The 17,517-nt window shown below is 42.7% G+C and overlaps 1 protein-coding gene across 1 annotated transcript in view; it reads right to left on the reverse strand.

The window, feature by feature from the left end:
- The window catches only part of NIPSNAP2 (nipsnap homolog 2), a 572,224-nt gene that overhangs the window by 448,141 nt on the left and 106,566 nt on the right, over positions 1-17,517 (reverse strand). The window contains exon 4 of the mRNA XM_069614879.1: positions 14,984-15,078. Within this exon, the coding sequence (XP_069470980.1) occupies positions 14,984-15,078 (95 nt within the window). The remainder of the gene's footprint in view (positions 1-14,983; positions 15,079-17,517) is intronic.

Consider the following 17,517-nt stretch of genomic DNA (forward strand, 5'->3'; position numbering starts at 1 on the left):
GATATAGATATATATGTCCTTGTACAAAGTCAGTAATTAGTCAGTAATTCAATACAAACCTAGGCTAAAAAATATATACATTTTCCATGGCACAGATGCAAGCAGACCAGTCAGCCATTAATCCTATAGACAATAACTAAGTGATAAACCTCTGTTTGAGCCTTGAGAAGGAGAAAGAGGTTACTCCAATAACGGAATCAGTGCACAATTGTTAACCTATTATCCTGCCGGCTACGTTTGGCAATTTGTCCAACACCACGGATCTGGCTAAAATTGCAGAACATTTTCAGACCTCTTCGCCATTGCTTAGCTCGACATTTTCTTTGACTGATTCTCAGGATGAAGACCAGGTCACAAAGCCTGAAAGGATGCCAATATTAAAAGAACTGTTGTCCCTTTGCAATACTTTGCACTGTGATCAACAAATCATTAAGAGCAGACTCATATGCTTTGCTGATACTGTTTTAGAAGCCAATGCTAATGCGCTGCCGTTAGTGCTGGAAGCAGGTAATGTTTAATCTACAATAACAGAAGAATAAAATGCAAAACACCATAAACGGCGTTCACACAACCAATACTCAAAACACCAATTTACGGGCAGACCCCCACACAAATGGGGGAATTAAGGGGAAAGAGACAAAGACTTGTTACAGAAAAAGAAAATCATGCCCAAAAAAAAAAAAAAAAACCCATAAGGGATACTTTAATGATCAAGGAAATACCCAAGATAGGCATGTTACTAAGAAACAACTTAAGACTGTAGTACCGGAAGAACATCGGACGATTGCAGATATTTCCTGGGATATTTCCAGGGATTATAATGAGGATAACTTAAGAGAAATCATATAGCAGTCCACAGGGAGACCAATGACAAAGAGAATTTTTTAAACAAGAGCCCTCCTAAACCCCTGGAAAATAGACTAAGAGGCAAAACTGCAAAAACCTCCCCCATGCGCAAAATGAGAAACTAGACGGGGAACTTGGATCATCAAAAAACCAATGCGAAAATATACAAACTAAAGATGGTGTGTTGGAAGGTATAATCGAAGAACATAAGTATATGGCAGCCTCAGAGGAGATCAATAAGAATAAATTGCAATATACTCTGGAGGAGCAATGGGTCACTGAATATCGATAGAAAGCCCTTTTTCTTTTTAAACAGGTGTAATGTTCTATCAATCCTTCATAATGGTCTTGACTTGTGAGTTATTACCACCAAAGATGTTGCATTAGTAGAGTTTCCCAGGTCAGCATGTGATGAAAATTGGGCAGAAGCTCACCTATTTTCTTCCCATTATTGTTGAAGTTATATATGGCCCATATGAGCGCTCGAGAAAATGGGCTTCAACATTGAAAGAATGTTCAATTGTGTGGAAAAATCTAAACAGCCAAAAAAAACAGAATGGGAAACCACTCGGATGAATTGTGCAAAAATCTAAAAGGATGACAAAGACGACAGATCTAAACACATCCAGGTCATCTTGTGGAATACCAAAGGGTTTAATTACTTTACTTCTAATTCTAAGAGACAAGCCTTCATCCTGGCATCAGATGTATTCCTCCTTCAAGAGACCTGGATGATGGATTGATATTCCCTGGATGGCTTCCAGACAATTCAGAGGAAAGCTGTACAACCTAATAGTGGAAGGCCCTCTGGGGGGCTCCTCATAGGGGTTAAAAACAATCCTCCAATGAAAGTTTAAACTGAGGAAAAAGAAACGCAACATCTAGGAGGTTAAAATAACCCCGATTAAGGCTAATACGCTGGCACACCTTCTCCTTAATGTAGGTTTGGCTTCAATAATAAACACCTTGGAAGTAATCATTGCAGACTGGCTCTTAGAACAACCTAATGTAGCTTGTATTATTGCAGGGGACCTAAATTGTTAGCTGTTTCATGGAAGTAAAATGAGCACACCTAAGCCATAATATGCTCTTAAATCAATACGAAATTAACGGTATAGAGCATATTCTGAAAGTTTACCCTTGCGGAGAGGCCTATGGAATAATTTTGTTGCTACTCGAGACCTGGTTCAACTTACTGAGAAAGCTGAAGACCCAATGTCCCCCCCACCTTTTACCTGGACTAATGGAAATAGAGCCTCCTGGATAAACTAGATCTTGCCATCAGAATGCTCATTTGAAAGTAGTATGGATTTTCAGCTGGGTCTTACCGATATCAGTGATGACAAAATCTTACAGTTTTGAATTTTCCTGGACCATGATCTAGAATATGAAAAATTAGGGGGAAATCTCCATGTCAACAAAGCGGGGAATCGGGTGATATGGACGGAGATCACGATTTCATTGAACGCTTGTTGGTTTCGGGGGGTAACCCCTTTGGCAATGTCCCCATTATCACTGAGATCAGTGATTATGAATACATAATAGGGTGATGTATATGGCTGTATATTGCAAAGGGGACACATTGTCACTGTAGATCGCAGGTTGAAAACATTTATATGGCCAGCGTAGAAAGGAAAAACCAGTTGAAGATGGCCATCAAAGAAATAAAACAAATGCCTGTCTCTGACCTTGAGAGGAATGGTGAGATTGCCCAATGCAAGACGGAGTAACAATTGGATCTGCGCCCATAAAAGTTCCCTCGCCTCTGTTCAGTGGCACAGTATGTTCCAGGCCCTGAAATCCAGAAATCCAAACTGCCAAAAATGTTGGTCTCAAAACCCTCTTCCACCGTCCTTTTAAAAAGGGAAATTAATCCAATTGCAGAAACAACTTGGATTACTTTTGTTCAAGAGATGTATTTTAGGGATATTCATGAATAAGAAGCTCCTATGTTTTATGTATACTCTGCAGACAGGGACCTCTTGGATTTCATCATTGGGGATGTTGAACATAAAATAAATTAGAAATGTCCAGGTTACCAGGTCCGGATGGCCTGGCCAACAAGACCATTAAATAAGATCCTTGCAACTGGGCTTTAGTTCTGTATGAAATACTCTCTCTGGTAATTAAGAAGGAGATACAGATGTACCCTCGAGCTGGAGGAAATCCTTGCTCATTGTGGTCCATAAGAGCGGTTCGAGGAAAGGCCGATAATTAGTAAATATTAGCTATGGTGGTCACAATTGCAAAGATATTCTCCTCATTCCTACTTGACCAACTTAATATCTGGATTAAAGAATTAAAGACACTAAGCAATCAGCACATAGGCTTCTGCAATGGGGTGAGCACTTCAGCCAGTCTATGGACTCTGATACGCAAGACCATTGAGGATAGGTTATCCTCACCGTTTCATAGAATACAGTAAAGCATTTGACTCGGTCATCCAGAACATATTGTGGAATAAGCTGGAGGTTCTGAGTATCCATCTTTAAATCCTACATTTCATCAGAAGCCTTTATATCAACACCATTGTTCAAGTTAGACTAAATCAAGAAGGTCATCTTAGCCAAAGTATCCAAACTAACCATGGCCTAAAGGAGGGGGGTACGTTAGCTCATATGCCATTTAATTTATACACCTCTGACTTTGAGATCGCTATGGCTAAGTGTAGGAATTTCCCTCCCTGAATTAAAACGAATGCCATCGCGTAGGAATCAGGATTTTATATACGACCCTTATTGGTCTTCAGACGAAGCTTATGACAATAACTGAACATGCGGAAGCCAATAGTCAGTATCAATCATAAAAAAACTAAAATCATGGTGATTAGTCACCCGGAAAAAAGGACAATAAATTCAGGTCGAAAAGTAAAGATGAGGTAATCGCACAAGTTGAGAAATACACCTATCTGTGCATCCCCATTACTAATCTAAGTGCTAGTAAATTGGCAATTTATACCACCAGGAAAAGATAAAAAGGTTTGATAGGAGTCATTTATAACGCGCCTGTACACAAGTGTTTGTCGCATAGAAGGGTGGCTTTGCCACCAAAGATATGGTAAGGGCATATCAAAGATGTACTATTAAGAGTTCCCTTTATGGAGATATTTAATAACAAAGAGGTTAAGTGGCTTCCGAAGCTGGAGGGTAGAGTTTGGCGTGCCACACTGGGGTGGTCTTCATCAACTCCTATTGAAGCAGTCCGGTGCGAGTTAGGCCTCATATCTCTTCTCACCCTAAAAAAAGATAGCCACAAACATATTATACTTAAAGATGATTGTTGAAAGTTCTCTATGACACTGTAAAAGCAAAAGGAAATATCAAGGCTGAGTACCCCAAAAGGAAATACACCAAACGCGGGCTTATAAAGATTCACAGATCTTTATTCTAAGACTGTACAGTTTACAAAGAAACAAAGTATAAGATAGCTATCTGGCCCTCAGTACATCACAGCGAATACCAGCCCTTTCGGTGTGAGGAGTGAGTGGTATTGGACATCTAGACAGTTGTGCATTTTATACATTCCCAATTATAATGTCCAGCCCCTCTACAGGTTAATGATACTCGGTCTAGGGTTCGTGCCGAGTTCACATCTAGTTTGTCCAACTATATGCATGTGGATCATCATCAGTTTGCATGTCAACAAGTTACAATGGCAACAGTGTATTCCCGGATTTAACAATAAGCCTTAACGATTACCAGACATTTGGTCGAAAAAAATTGGACGACCAGACAAATGGTCGATGTCATGATCTCTGCTTCCAAAAGGTCAGGGTTTTCCCAACTCCCTTGGAAGCAGATCCATAACCCAGGTTCCGAGTGCCAACCAGTCCCAATTGGGACCTTTTGGACCCAGTCCTGGCGCCAGTGGCACCAGGCTCATAAATATGCCCAGTCCCAGCGCTGGAAGCGCCGGGCTCATAATGCTTGGGTGGACTTACCTGCAGCAGACCATGCTGCTTACTTGCCTGCCAGTTGAGCCTCTGATCCTCTTCTGTTTGGAACTACTTTTCCTGTTGGGTGGGGCAGGAGCCACTCCCTAGATTCAGAACACTGGAACTCTTCTGGAAAACAGGAACTCTTTTCTTTCCTAGGCGTGGCTGTGGAAGGAGACACCTAAGCACTACAGGAGGCTATTTAAACCACACCCGATGGATGAATCTTGCTTTGCGTTATTCTGCATCCTCTGCAGCAGAACGCTCATCGTGTCTTCTGCATCTGATCCTGGGCCCAAGGAAAAAGGCTTACCATCCTGAATCCAGTCTTCAGCAACACCTATAAAGACAAGAAAGAACAGGTTAGCATTACGGTCTTCAGTGACAGCTCTTCACTTACCTGGTCCATCGGCTGTCACCAACGCCTCGCGCTGCATTCCGGCATCTGAAAGACAAAGGCTTACCTACTCTTCGTGCGCTCCGGAGGTCTTCACACTGCATTCCTGCATCTGAAAGACAAAAGCTTACCAACTCTTCGCACGCTCCGGAGGCCTTCGGCGCTGCATCCCGCATCTGAAAGACAAAACAAGGTGCGTTTAAAGACATTGGGGAACTTTAATACTCACGTGCCATTACTCCTTTCCACATCTAACCCAGTGGGTATTCCGGCACCCTGCAGCCGCTCCGAACTTGTACCTGCAAAATAAAAAGACAGTTAGAGCGCATCGTGAAGCAGGCAACAAGCGCTTACTTACGTGCTTCCAGGCGCTTCTATTCATCACACGGGCTCCGTCTTCAACTCACTTCAGCCCGTCATCCGCCATCGCCGGAACCCTGCAAAACAAGAGACATCATTACTAAAGACTTTAAAGACATTAGAATTACTCGAAACGTACCGTTCGTGCAGTAAACGACGGACAGCAGTCCTCTGAAGTCAAGTGGCCTGCTCCCCTTATCCAGTGAAGAAACTGGTTACAGCACCCTGCCCCGAGGCAGATGGAGAGCACGGCGTTCACTTACCTAAGACATCTTACCCTTCGAGTCAGACATACAGTGCACAGAGGTCCAGCCCAAAGAGCCAGCCGTGTGTTACACATCACCTTTGAAGATACGGTATACGCCCAGTCAAGACCGGCGCCTCTACGAGAATCAGGTGAGCGTTACAGTCGAACCAATTTGGTTGAAAACCAAATGGTCGAATTTTTCTTTTTTTCTTATTTTCACCCTTTTTTTGGGGGGGGTCCCCCCCCCCAACCCTCTTTTTCTAAAAAAAACCCTTTTTTTTTAAACAAAAACCCGAAAAATAAAAATATAATTTAAAAAAAAAAATCGACCATTTGGTTTGAGACGAAATTGCGTCGACCAAATGTCTTTCGACCAGTTTTCGGTCGACCAAATGTCTGGACACCGCCTTAACACATGTCCTATACAATGCAGTTCATCTAGAGTCCACGTTCAGTATTAATACTACATTGTGGTTGATTTATGTCCGTGGATCGGACTTGTTGGCGCAGATAATCCTCTGTCTACAAGTGGCATGGGACAAGGTCTCTTTACTCAACCCAAACATTCGGCCAACGGACAGTTTAGACATTAACTTGCGTACAAGGTTCAGGATGGCTCAGTTACAAGCGGGAAACACTGTCCACCATTTTAGAACACAGAATCACTTTAGAATAGAAACAAAAATGGCGGACGGACCTAAAATGGCGGCTAAGTCGATCTAAGATCGGAACGTTGCAACGCGGTTTTCTTCGCAGAGCGACTGGGTTTAGGCCAATATATACAATAAAGGAGGCACAACATAATATCCCGTTTAACACCACAGGTCAGGACAATATTGTAGCGCTTACGAAATTGGACAGTGGCTGGGGAAAACTCCCAGCGGGGTGATTCTCTGTGCAAACCTTTCCCATCAGACAAGCCAGTAGGGAAAGGATGACAAGAATACTAAAGCTGAATCATTGATGTTCATTTGTCTCATGTGAATTGTGTGTTATCGTGTATTGCTTATGGTAGGAGAGTTGCTCTCCATGTGTGTTATGTGGCTACATCATATTCACTGTATGTGCTTACATGTTTAGGGAAGTCAGGAGGCAGACAGGTAGCAGGAAGCAGGACAGGTTTGCAAGTGTTAGGCATCTGACTCGAGCAGAAGAGGCCCTATACACTTTGTGGCATTTGCACGTATATGGTATGGTTTTTTCCCCCCCTTTATTTCCCTGTACCCATCCATCTTTGCATCCCTAAACCTCTTCCCAGTGATCCTCATCTCCCTCTACCTATCCACAACCTCTCCCTAACCCTCTGATCCCCCCCCAAAATCGGCTCTCTCGTGGGGAACTGTTTATACGCATCAGGGACCCGTGCACAACCAAGGCAGGAGGGTCGTACACCCTTTGGCTTCCGTGTTTAGAGAGGGGCTGCGGATACCCCTTCTGGTGTGACACTGAGGAACCTTGTTTGTAGAAGAAATCCAGGATAAAGGGATCTTCCTCTGACCAAGGAGGGTTTCTCCAGAAGGAACTTGTGCTGAAAAAAAATCGAGGGGGAAGGAATCATCATCTGGAACAATGACCTTTTGAGAACTTTTTTCTTTGTTGAATAAACATCCAGAGGAAGGGAATCACCCTCTGGAACAGGCACTCTAATCCTTGGTGAACTTTGTAAATAAAGAATAAATGGTTTCAACTCAAACTCTTTTCCAAGCACCTAAGGTCATACACATTTCCTTTTTCACCTTGTAGTTTACTTTATAGTGCACAGGTCAGAATATAACTTTTGGATATAAGGACAGTTTTGATATCCTGACAGACAGATCCTTAGTTTTGATTTTAGGTAGGGAAATTCTGCTTAGAGCAGGATCAGAGAGGCCTTTTACCAACCCTTTTATTTTCAATAAAAGGCTTTAACCAAAAATATGGCTAACTTGTGTTCAAGTTTCATTCCCGACACCTCACACCACGTAGAGAATGGATGTGCATATGGCTCTAAAAATTGTATGTCTGCATTTTTCTATAGCGCCAATACAATAACCCAAAAGGCCTCATGGCGCTTACAAAGAGAAACAGACACAGGTAAGAGGGACACCAGGAAACATGCCGAAAATTAAAAGAATAGTGTTGGAATATTGGCTTATCAGGGTGTAGAAGAGTTTTTAAGTCATTCCACCGACTTCAGCATCGAAGAGAAAAGTTTCCAAATGTTTCTTGAAAAGAGTGGGTGAATCGCTGTCAGCCAGATGTTTGGGGAGAGCATTCCACAGGGCGGGAGCCCAGGAGTTAAAGCTGGCTCCCCCAATTTTCTTCAAGATGATGCGTGGTGGACTCCAACAAATAGAATCATTGGAGCGGAGAAGGCATCCAGTGGACTTCTTTATTCTGGTTTTCAGATAGAGCGGTGCCTTATCGTGAAGGCATTTTTAAACTGACTAGGCCCTTTAACTGTAACCTTTGTTGGAAGGGCAGCCAGTGTAAGATCCTGCGGGCTTCAGTGGCGTGTGTTTTGCGGTTCGAACCACAGACTACGCGTACACCGCTGTTCTGAATTACCTTGTTTTTTTTTATATTGGTCTGCGAAGTTCCCATCAATAGACTGTTACAATAGTCCAATTTACAATGATAGCAGCTGCTATAATCTCTCGATTAGCGTCAGACAGGAAAGGACGAATAATAGGTTGGGTGTAGTAACAGCATGGGGATTTAAGATGGCTGACGAGACGGTTGAAAGAAAGTTGGGGATCAAGAAAGACTCCCAATGTCTTTACTGTTTTGGAAACAGGGAGAACATGTTGGGCAATGGTAAAGTTATCATAGTTGGAATCAAGCTTTTGAAGCTTGTGTTGGGTGCCTGTGATGAGAAGCTCAGTCTTTGAATTGTTCGGAGCTAATGAATTCCTTGCCATCCATTTTTGAATCACCATAAAAAAGGTATTATTGATGTGCACAGGGTCATCAGTGTGTACGCGTGATAACCTCAGAACGATCTGTGTGTCATCGGCGCAATTTTCAAAATATACCCAGAGGGTAGACAGGAGGTCGCAGAGATGTCTTGAGTAAACATTAAAAAGCAATGGTGACGAGCATGACCCCTGAGGTACCCCACAAGCAAGAACAGTCCTATTTGGGTATGCAGTGTCATTTGCAACATTCATACTTCTTGGACCCAGAAAGGATTTGACCAATGCTGTGGCAGAAGGGGTAAATCTACCAACAGAAGATAGTCTAGCCGCAAGAAGACAATGATCCACAAGATCAAAAGTGGCAGATAGGTCTAATAGCAAGAGCAACGCTGCATTTCCTTCTTCAATAACGCCTGCAATATGTGACTTCAGGTCACGCAAAGATGTCTCAGTCCCATGATGGGGACAAAAACCAGATTGCTGAACTGCTAAAATGTCCTGGTTTTCAACAAACATTTGGTACTGCATACATGCTATTTTATCCAGAACTTGAAGGATAAAAGGAACATTGGTTATAGGGTGATAGTTACCAACTTCTGCTGGATCAAGGTTGTCCTTCAATAATGGGGTAACCCAGGCCTCCTTAATGTTTTCGGATACAGAAGCCTCTTGGAAGGAACGATTTATGAATCTTGTGACCCAGGGAACTAGTGCAGTGATGAACTCTTTAAACAATGTAGCAGGAAATATATCGCCTCTGCAAGGTTTGTGGACTACTTCCAGGACTTACTCATCTGATACGGTTTTAAATGCAAAGAGTACCAATTCAGGAGCAGGTCCTTTAATCACACTGTAGTAGAGTATGTAGTAGCAGACAGTAATTTTACTTGGTCTTGTATATTGTCCTGATGTTTACGTGTTTTATCTGTAAAACCATCATGGACGCGTTGACACCAGTTATCTACAGGTGTAGTGGAAGTAGCAATACATCCTTTTAGTTCCTGTAGAGTTGAGAAAAGCTCCTTTGGCCGTGATTTTTCTGCTAGAATCAGAGTATTTAGATTGGATTCCTTAGCCTTAAAACTCAGATTCAAAGATTTTAGCAGCCTGTTTGTAGGCACTATGTTTTCGCCGGGCCACATTCCAGTTTTCGCTTCTGGGCTCTGTCCTCAATTACCTCAGGCATGATGGGAACGTTGAGCGTGGTAAGCTTTTTCTGACGTAAAAGTTTCTGAGGGGCTAATATATAAAAAGCCAGGTCAAGAGCCTGTCTAAAACCAGAGATGAAATCTTCGAGAGGTTTTCCTCTAGAGAGGGCAATAAGGGAGAAACTAAAACACAAAAAGCTTTGTGGGTAACTTTCCAAAAGTTACGCGATCGACTGGGTAAAGAAGACTGCTGAGTGCAGGTTGAAGGAGCCTTATTGTCGATTTCAAAGAATACAAAACAGTGGTCGGTCCAGATACATCGCAACAATAGTATGAGAGATGGTCAGATTTTTCGATAAAACCCAGTCCAAAGTGTTACCCCCAATATGGGTGGGCAGCTTAGCATGTTGTACAAAATCAGGAGTATGAAGAGACTCTAGTAGTGGTGATGCCTGCAGGTCCGAGGGATCATTTTCCCAAAGATTGACGTCGCAGAGGATAAAAGTGGCCGAATGCTGCTTGCAGGCACTTCCCAGAAAAGCCAATAATTGTTCCTCAAACAGAGGTTTCAACATCGGTGGTCTACATAACAGAATATTTAGCGTTTTGACAGGATCAATGCTAAGTTTCAAGAAGAATTGGGCTATCTGAACTGGATCTTTGTCAATCAGTGGACATTGTTCAGAAGCAGCTAGACGATGGTGAAGGCTATGCCCCTGCTCTAAAGTACAAACAGGCAGCAAAACTGCTGGGCTCTGTGCACTTAATACATCACTCCATATTAACAGAGGGTACTACACCAGCACTCCCAGTCCCTCGGCCCCACACACCCTCCCCCTCACCCTGGACTCAGCGGAGTGACTCGCACACAGGACTCCTAGTTCCATTAAACAGCCCTTGCTGGCCTGCACAGCACTCATTTCTTAAATACAAACTATCCTGCAAAGGACTGGTAATAGGAGGCGCCACGACCCACAGTGTCCACAGCCAGCAACTACGCTTTGAGCTCCTCGACCACCATGTGCGCAGATTTGGGTTACAGAGTAGGTGGCACCATGCTCCAGCATCTTGCTCACAATTCTTTACTCCAGCGATGTAGAAGTGTGTCCTGGAGTCAACCTGCGTAGACGCTGGTTGCTGCCTGCATACCCTGCACCTATGCTGCTGAACCCTGGCTTTGCACACTCCTTTTCCCCCCTCAACACTAGGCTTGCCTATGTCGATAACATTGGCCTGTAGACAATCACTAGGTACAAGCTAAGCAGAAGTAGGAATTGCGCTAAATGCCTCCTTTTCCCCATAACACAAGCTTTCAGTTTGCACTTATCAAGTGTTATAACACATGGTTTTTCCAACAGAGGTCACTGACCTAAAGACACCAAAGCTCTCCTTTCTTGATCTAACCCCTGTACAAACATACTAGGGGACAAATTATCCCCTCAATTTCCTATGAACATATGCAAGAGGACAATATTGGGGTGACTGGGAATAAAAGGGATGGCATGCCACTACAGCTTTTAGCAGGTTTCTTACCCTTTAGCGGACATTGTGATGCCCAGATGGATCTATTAATGCTGGCTTGGCTACTGCTTGTTTTTTGCTAGCGGACTCTTGAGCATGAGCACAAAATAAGTCTGAGGCTGTTGCCTTGTAGTAAATCCAGCCAAGGTGTTTAGGCCTATGTAACCTTAAGAACTGTTTGCAACAGGCCTAACCAAAGGATCGCTCAGAGCAGGTGTGACACGATAGGAGGGGTGCCTTCGAGAAGGACTTGGTCATGAGACAGTAACCAGAAGAGAATATGAAGGAAAGACTAGATCTGACTGAAAGGATGTAGTGTCTTGGATGGAGGTGGGATGTGACGGCTGGAAGACTTTCAGAACATTCTTTAGGCTTCGAATCAGTCATATGACCAGTGACAAAGGTGAGGGTATCTGGAGGGCAGGTTAGGTCCGTTAGGTCCCAGTAGACATAGGATGCTGTTTCTTTTGTCTTGCAACACAACAATAAAGCAGTGTCGGTTTGCAGTCACCAAAAACGAAGCGTGAGCCTGGTTTCTCCAGCAGTTTAACAAAGACTTTCCACTGTGTTGCTATTTACAACCACTAAGACAATGAACGGTTTGCAGTGTTGAAGGGACATGGCTAGTCAACAGGGCAGGCACAGTGTGAAGGTTAAAAGAATCGGTCTACACTTATAGCAACAGCAGTGCATGAATATAAATTGTGGACATTTTTAAAGGAAAGGTTCCGAGACATGAGATACAAAAGTATTGATTGGGAACAGAAACAGAGCCATGTTCTCCCTAGAGATGGTGAAGGGTAGGCGTTGCAAATCTTCAACTCCAGAATTCACACTCTCCCTCAGCCTTAGACCTGCAACAACTAGAACATGGCCAGGGTGACTGTCTCTACCCCAGTTTTTGGTCAGAGGAATTCTAGTACAGATAGCAAGGGAGCATGGAACTTGCCTTAAAAGTCAAACCCCCCCCCCCACAAATAATAATGCATGAGAAAACCTACTGGCTATTCCACCCATCGGTACCATGCCTGCCAGTGTACATACCCGCAGGCAGCCACACTTGAAGGAATAAAGCCAGTCAAGGACCCATATTGCACCTATCACAGGGCCCAGTTTGCCAGGAGGAAAATGTGTGAATGATTTACTGAGAAAGAAGAACAAAGAACCAGAGATGCCTCACTAAGTTGCATAGTGCAGTGCTCGCAGCTGGGTCCTAGCAGATGCTTACAAGCAGACAAACGAAAAAGAAAAAATCCAGTGCAGCTGGCTATCCCTCTATGTGGGATTCCACTTGCCAGATAGAACCGGTATTGAAGCATGCTGGTCCAGGGAAGTTGTGCTGGCATAGAGTAAAGAGACCAAAGGCGCAGAATGCTGTGGAATTCAGAGGAAAAGGTGGGACGGCCACCACAGATGGTCCGGGCTAGCGAGACACAGGAAATTAATAAGTTGACTTGAGCCACTAGAAGGAATGAAGCAACCCATTAACGAGAGTGATCAATCACAGGACAGAAGAGAAAATAAAGCCAGAGGCCCCATCAGTTAAAGAAGTCACCTGGAATAGAGGTAGAGAGCTAAATGGAATGTACTTCGATTCAACAAAGGAGCAACACTATGAGTCACATAAATTATCTGGCCAATTCACAGGAGCTACAACTCTAAAGAGCTGCAACAGGCCGAGAGAAGTGGCATCCTGATGCTTTTAGAACAGCAAGCTGGATTCTCAATCCTGGATACAGTGAGCTGGGCACTACGTCCCCACTACAGTGAGCCGGGCACTAAATCCCTTGATAAGTGGGCTGGGTGCTGGACAAGTAACACAAAGTATACCAAAAAGACAGTGGGAGCCAGGATCCCTCATATAGGGCATCAGAATGTGTTGACATGTCATGGCAACCGTTTTGTTCGATGATTCAGAAACCAGACCCTTTCTCTTTCATTAGGTTAAACCCTAGACCAGTGTTACCAAACCTTGTTGATGTTGAGCTTGCCTTTGAGTAGAAATAGAATATGGGGCCTAGGCATTGAGCGTTTATCCAAACCCCAACCTACCAAACCCTTTGTCGTGGAATATATACACATCGACCTAATCACAGAGTATGGGCAATCAACAGAGTTTGAATAAACCTAGTGTCAGACCAAGATCGATGTGAAATAGGATACCAATATACATCGCAATCTGTCCACCTCCTTCAACATTTGTTTTGATTGTTTTAAAGTTGGAATTTCCTTTTCAGATATAACCACTCATTTCCAGAAGAGTTCATCCCAAAACCCAAAACGGACAACATCATAAAGACTCTTGAAACATGGTTTCATGTGTTCTGCTAATCCACTGCATAAAGGTACCGCCAATATTATGGGGGTTGAACTTGCTCCAAACAATGATAGTTAAGGAATAAGATTTTGGTTTTGAAAGATCATGGGTCTGCATACCAGATATGTCACAAGCCACTTGTGTAAATGAGAACTTAAATGACCTTTACTTAGGTGGGAGTATTGTTCAGCAAAGACTTAAATTCTTTTATCGGTTTGTAAATATGTTAATACTCTATAGTAACTATGAATGTGGTCCAAATGTGAATAGTAACTAAGACCATTTTAACCTATATATTTCAGGGCCTCCATTTTGATCATAGACCTTGTAAAACATTCCATCTAAGTTTACCATATTCTCATCTGGTTCATGTAGATTTGAAATCCTGAAACACAGATGTGACTAAGCACACATAAGCTTCGCAGTTTGTAACAAGGACTTCAAAAGAGCAAAACAATGGTAGCAGGTCTACGGATTTTTAGTACACTTGCAGCTGCTGCTTTATGCTAAACTTCACTTGGGAAATCTTTTCATAACCAGGGTAATTTTTTGGGAATGTTGCATTTCCCTGTCAGTTTTATTTTTGCGTTATGATACAGAGGAGGAGTTTCCCACATTCTTTTATTCGTCAAAGCTAACATTCTCTGGACTACTCCTCGTTCATACAAATTTGCTTGTGTACTTTTTACAGCAGAGATAAAATAACCAAACTATAAAGTTAAATAACACTTGCTAATTATTCATGGGTACCATTTGCTGAGATAAAATCTTTCTTCTCTTGCTAAGCTGCCATTTAGTTGCCACTTGCGTAGACAGGGAACCCCTGATCACTTCAGTTGGAAACAAACATTGTCAACTCACAAACATTTCGGAATAATAAAAGTCTACCTGTGGAAACACATCAAAAGGAGTAGCATTGAAGGGTTACATTTTAGCATTAACGCAAACAGGAGGATTTATAAAAACAGAAATATAGTTCATGTTGCAAAATTCTAGTATAAAACAAGCTAATTGTTAACTGGATTAAAATAAAACGTGCATCTTATGGGTTTTAGAACAGCACTAATGTTAATCATAAAACTCAATCACTTGAGATGGAACTTAAGAAAATATAATGCCGATCCATGTTCATTCTAGTGACCATTTCAACATAGTCAAGCGATGTTTGTTGGCAACCCTGATGCCATTTCAGGATTTAACAGTATTACAACACACAAGGATTTGGCAGCATATTTATATATTTTAAGAGGGAAAATATGGCAAGCAAATATTGCATGTTAAATTTAGCATTAACATTCTGTCGTGCTATCTCATACCAGCCTGATCTTGCTCTCCGTACCACGTGTTCCAAGTTCCCACCAGTGTACAAGGGTAGTTTTTTTCTTCATGAATCTTTGGCAGCACCTCTTCACTTAAAAACAAGGAATATTGACACTATATTGCATTCGTTTCGGTGCCAACAAGACAATCAATGCCACCATTAACTAGCTTATCAAGTAAAAACTCTAACATCTATAAAACTAGCATGAACCTTTTATACATTAGATCAGTATAGTACAAAGACCTAGATTATTTAGTTAAGTAAGCAAACAGTACATCTTTTTTCAATCAAAATGGCAATCATAGGGCCTCAGACTATACTTGAAAAGCAACAGCATGTTTTTTTCTTAATGCTGCCAAACAGAAGTTGGATTTAACAAGAGCATCGGTTGCTTTAGGAATACAAACAAAAAGAAAGTGGGGCATTAGTAGCAGGTGTTGGCAAACATCTGCGTATGGACAGACCTGACCACTATCAAGGGCCGACTGCTACAATGTCTAAAAATTCAGTGAGTGAAGTAAGTTGGCATAACTAAGGTCTGTTTCGGGGTGGGGGGGTCCGTTTTTAAGAGAGTCATTGGACAGAGCATTGACAGGCCATATCAGAAGAGAATGCAATCCCAAAAATGACCACAGAGGATGCAAGCAAGAAGAATGGGTCCCAAGGACTCAACATGGCAAAATGAATAGGTTCAAGGATTGCTGGTCTACTAGCAGAAATATAATTATTAATGGGGACGGGGAGCAGAGGAATTAGAGAAGATGAGAAAAAAAACGCATGGGTAGATTGATTCATGGCCACAGAGAAGCGTGGGTTCTGACATATCAAGAGATTGAGGGCGTGGAAGGGTAACATTCTCACGAAATGCAACTTTGGGAACATTAAAATATCCAATATGCACTTGTGACTAATTGAAGGCTGAAAATAAATTGGTAGAAGGGGGAAGGAAAAAAAAAAAGCAGCGATAGTTGTGGACCCAACCAAACAACCAGGGTGCAAATAAAAAAAAATGTAAAACTTACCATTAAAGAAATTAAAAGATCGCCATCATGATGGATTGAGATTGCAAATGGTGCACAGAAGAAGAATCAAAGGCAGGTTTAAATACATTAAATAATGTAAATACTACCAATGTGTCCACAAATGAACTGCGCAACAACAAAGGGCTACGGTAACGTAAGCATTGAAAAGGATGTTGGGCATTGTCACTTCGACACCTCAGCAACTCAATCACCTAATGACAATCTCTCTGCATGCCAAATACACAGCAGTGTATGCAGAGCATGAGGCATACATTTGCGCTACAGCTGCTTTTTTAACTGCCAATGGATCATGATCTGAAAGGAATACCTTTATTGACTAGGCGCAGGAGCCAGATTGCCTGCAGACGGTGGCATTCACAAAACAAATGGTATCACTAGTACACGGCTTTTAAGACTGCTGCCACACTGTGCATCATTTGCCATTCTATCCTTCTGGCTTGCTTCAATACCTGAATTTTACAGATTATGGTGCACTGGAAGATCTTCTGCCCCCGCTAGCCCCAGCAATGTTACACTGGAAAACAATTGCTGCACCTTTTCAGTGCTGGGCTGCACACACCCGCCGACCTGCAACTTTTAACAGGCTCCTCGTGGGTGACATGGCTCTTCACCTTAAGCGATATCGTCGGTCTACCTGTGGAACCTGGGAGCAGGGACAGTTTGCTTTCAATTAATTCTCGGATCAGGCGACATGGCCATCCAACCCAGGCGTATTGACATAGCTGTCAAGTGTCCATGTTCCATGTGATAACTCGAGCCAGTCCTGGTGTTTCCCATTGGGTGCTGGTACTTCGAGTTTTGTTTTTCCCTCTAAGTATTGCCTACAAAGTCCCAGCATGCAATGAGAAAAACCAAGACAGACTAGTGAGGTTACGCATAGAACTGGCAAACGTGACGTATGCTGCTACACTAGAGAATCTCTCTGTTGGATCATTACCATCACTTTACCTTCTCAGATTGGCGTCCGCGCGGCATGCATATGCTCTGTGCTGCTGCTTGAAAGGCGTGCTTTGAAGGGGAGCAATTGACTGACTATGTATGTCTATTTATTTTTTTGGTAATGCACACTAAACCCTTAGGTAGCTGGGCGCAGCAGTTACAAGGATACTTGAAGCTTATTTGCAGAATACATATAGGTACATACATCATAGAAACATATTACATATTTACAATTTGGTTGGGTATAAGAAATGCATAGTCGATACATTGATGGGGCAAATGGAAGCAGACAAATATATAGCGGTAGTGGCCGTGTAGTTATGGTTAAGTTGCTGTTTCCATAGGAAGAGCACTTTTTGGGCGGCTTATAACTCCGCTCTCCCTGGACGAATCCTCACCAAACTTTGCAAAAAAAGTATATGGGCCACTCTGAATCTTTTTGCAAAGTTTGGTGATGTTTGTTCCGGGGGTGGGGGGAGGAGTTATAGGGGGGGTCCCAAAACGTCATTTTTTCCCATAGACTGAATGGGGGAAAACTTTGCACACG

Source organism: Ambystoma mexicanum, chromosome 9 (genome assembly GCF_040938575.1).
Source record: "Ambystoma mexicanum isolate Mex_15411 chromosome 9, UKY_AmexF1_1, whole genome shotgun sequence".
NCBI lineage: Eukaryota > Metazoa > Chordata > Amphibia > Caudata > Ambystomatidae > Ambystoma > Ambystoma mexicanum.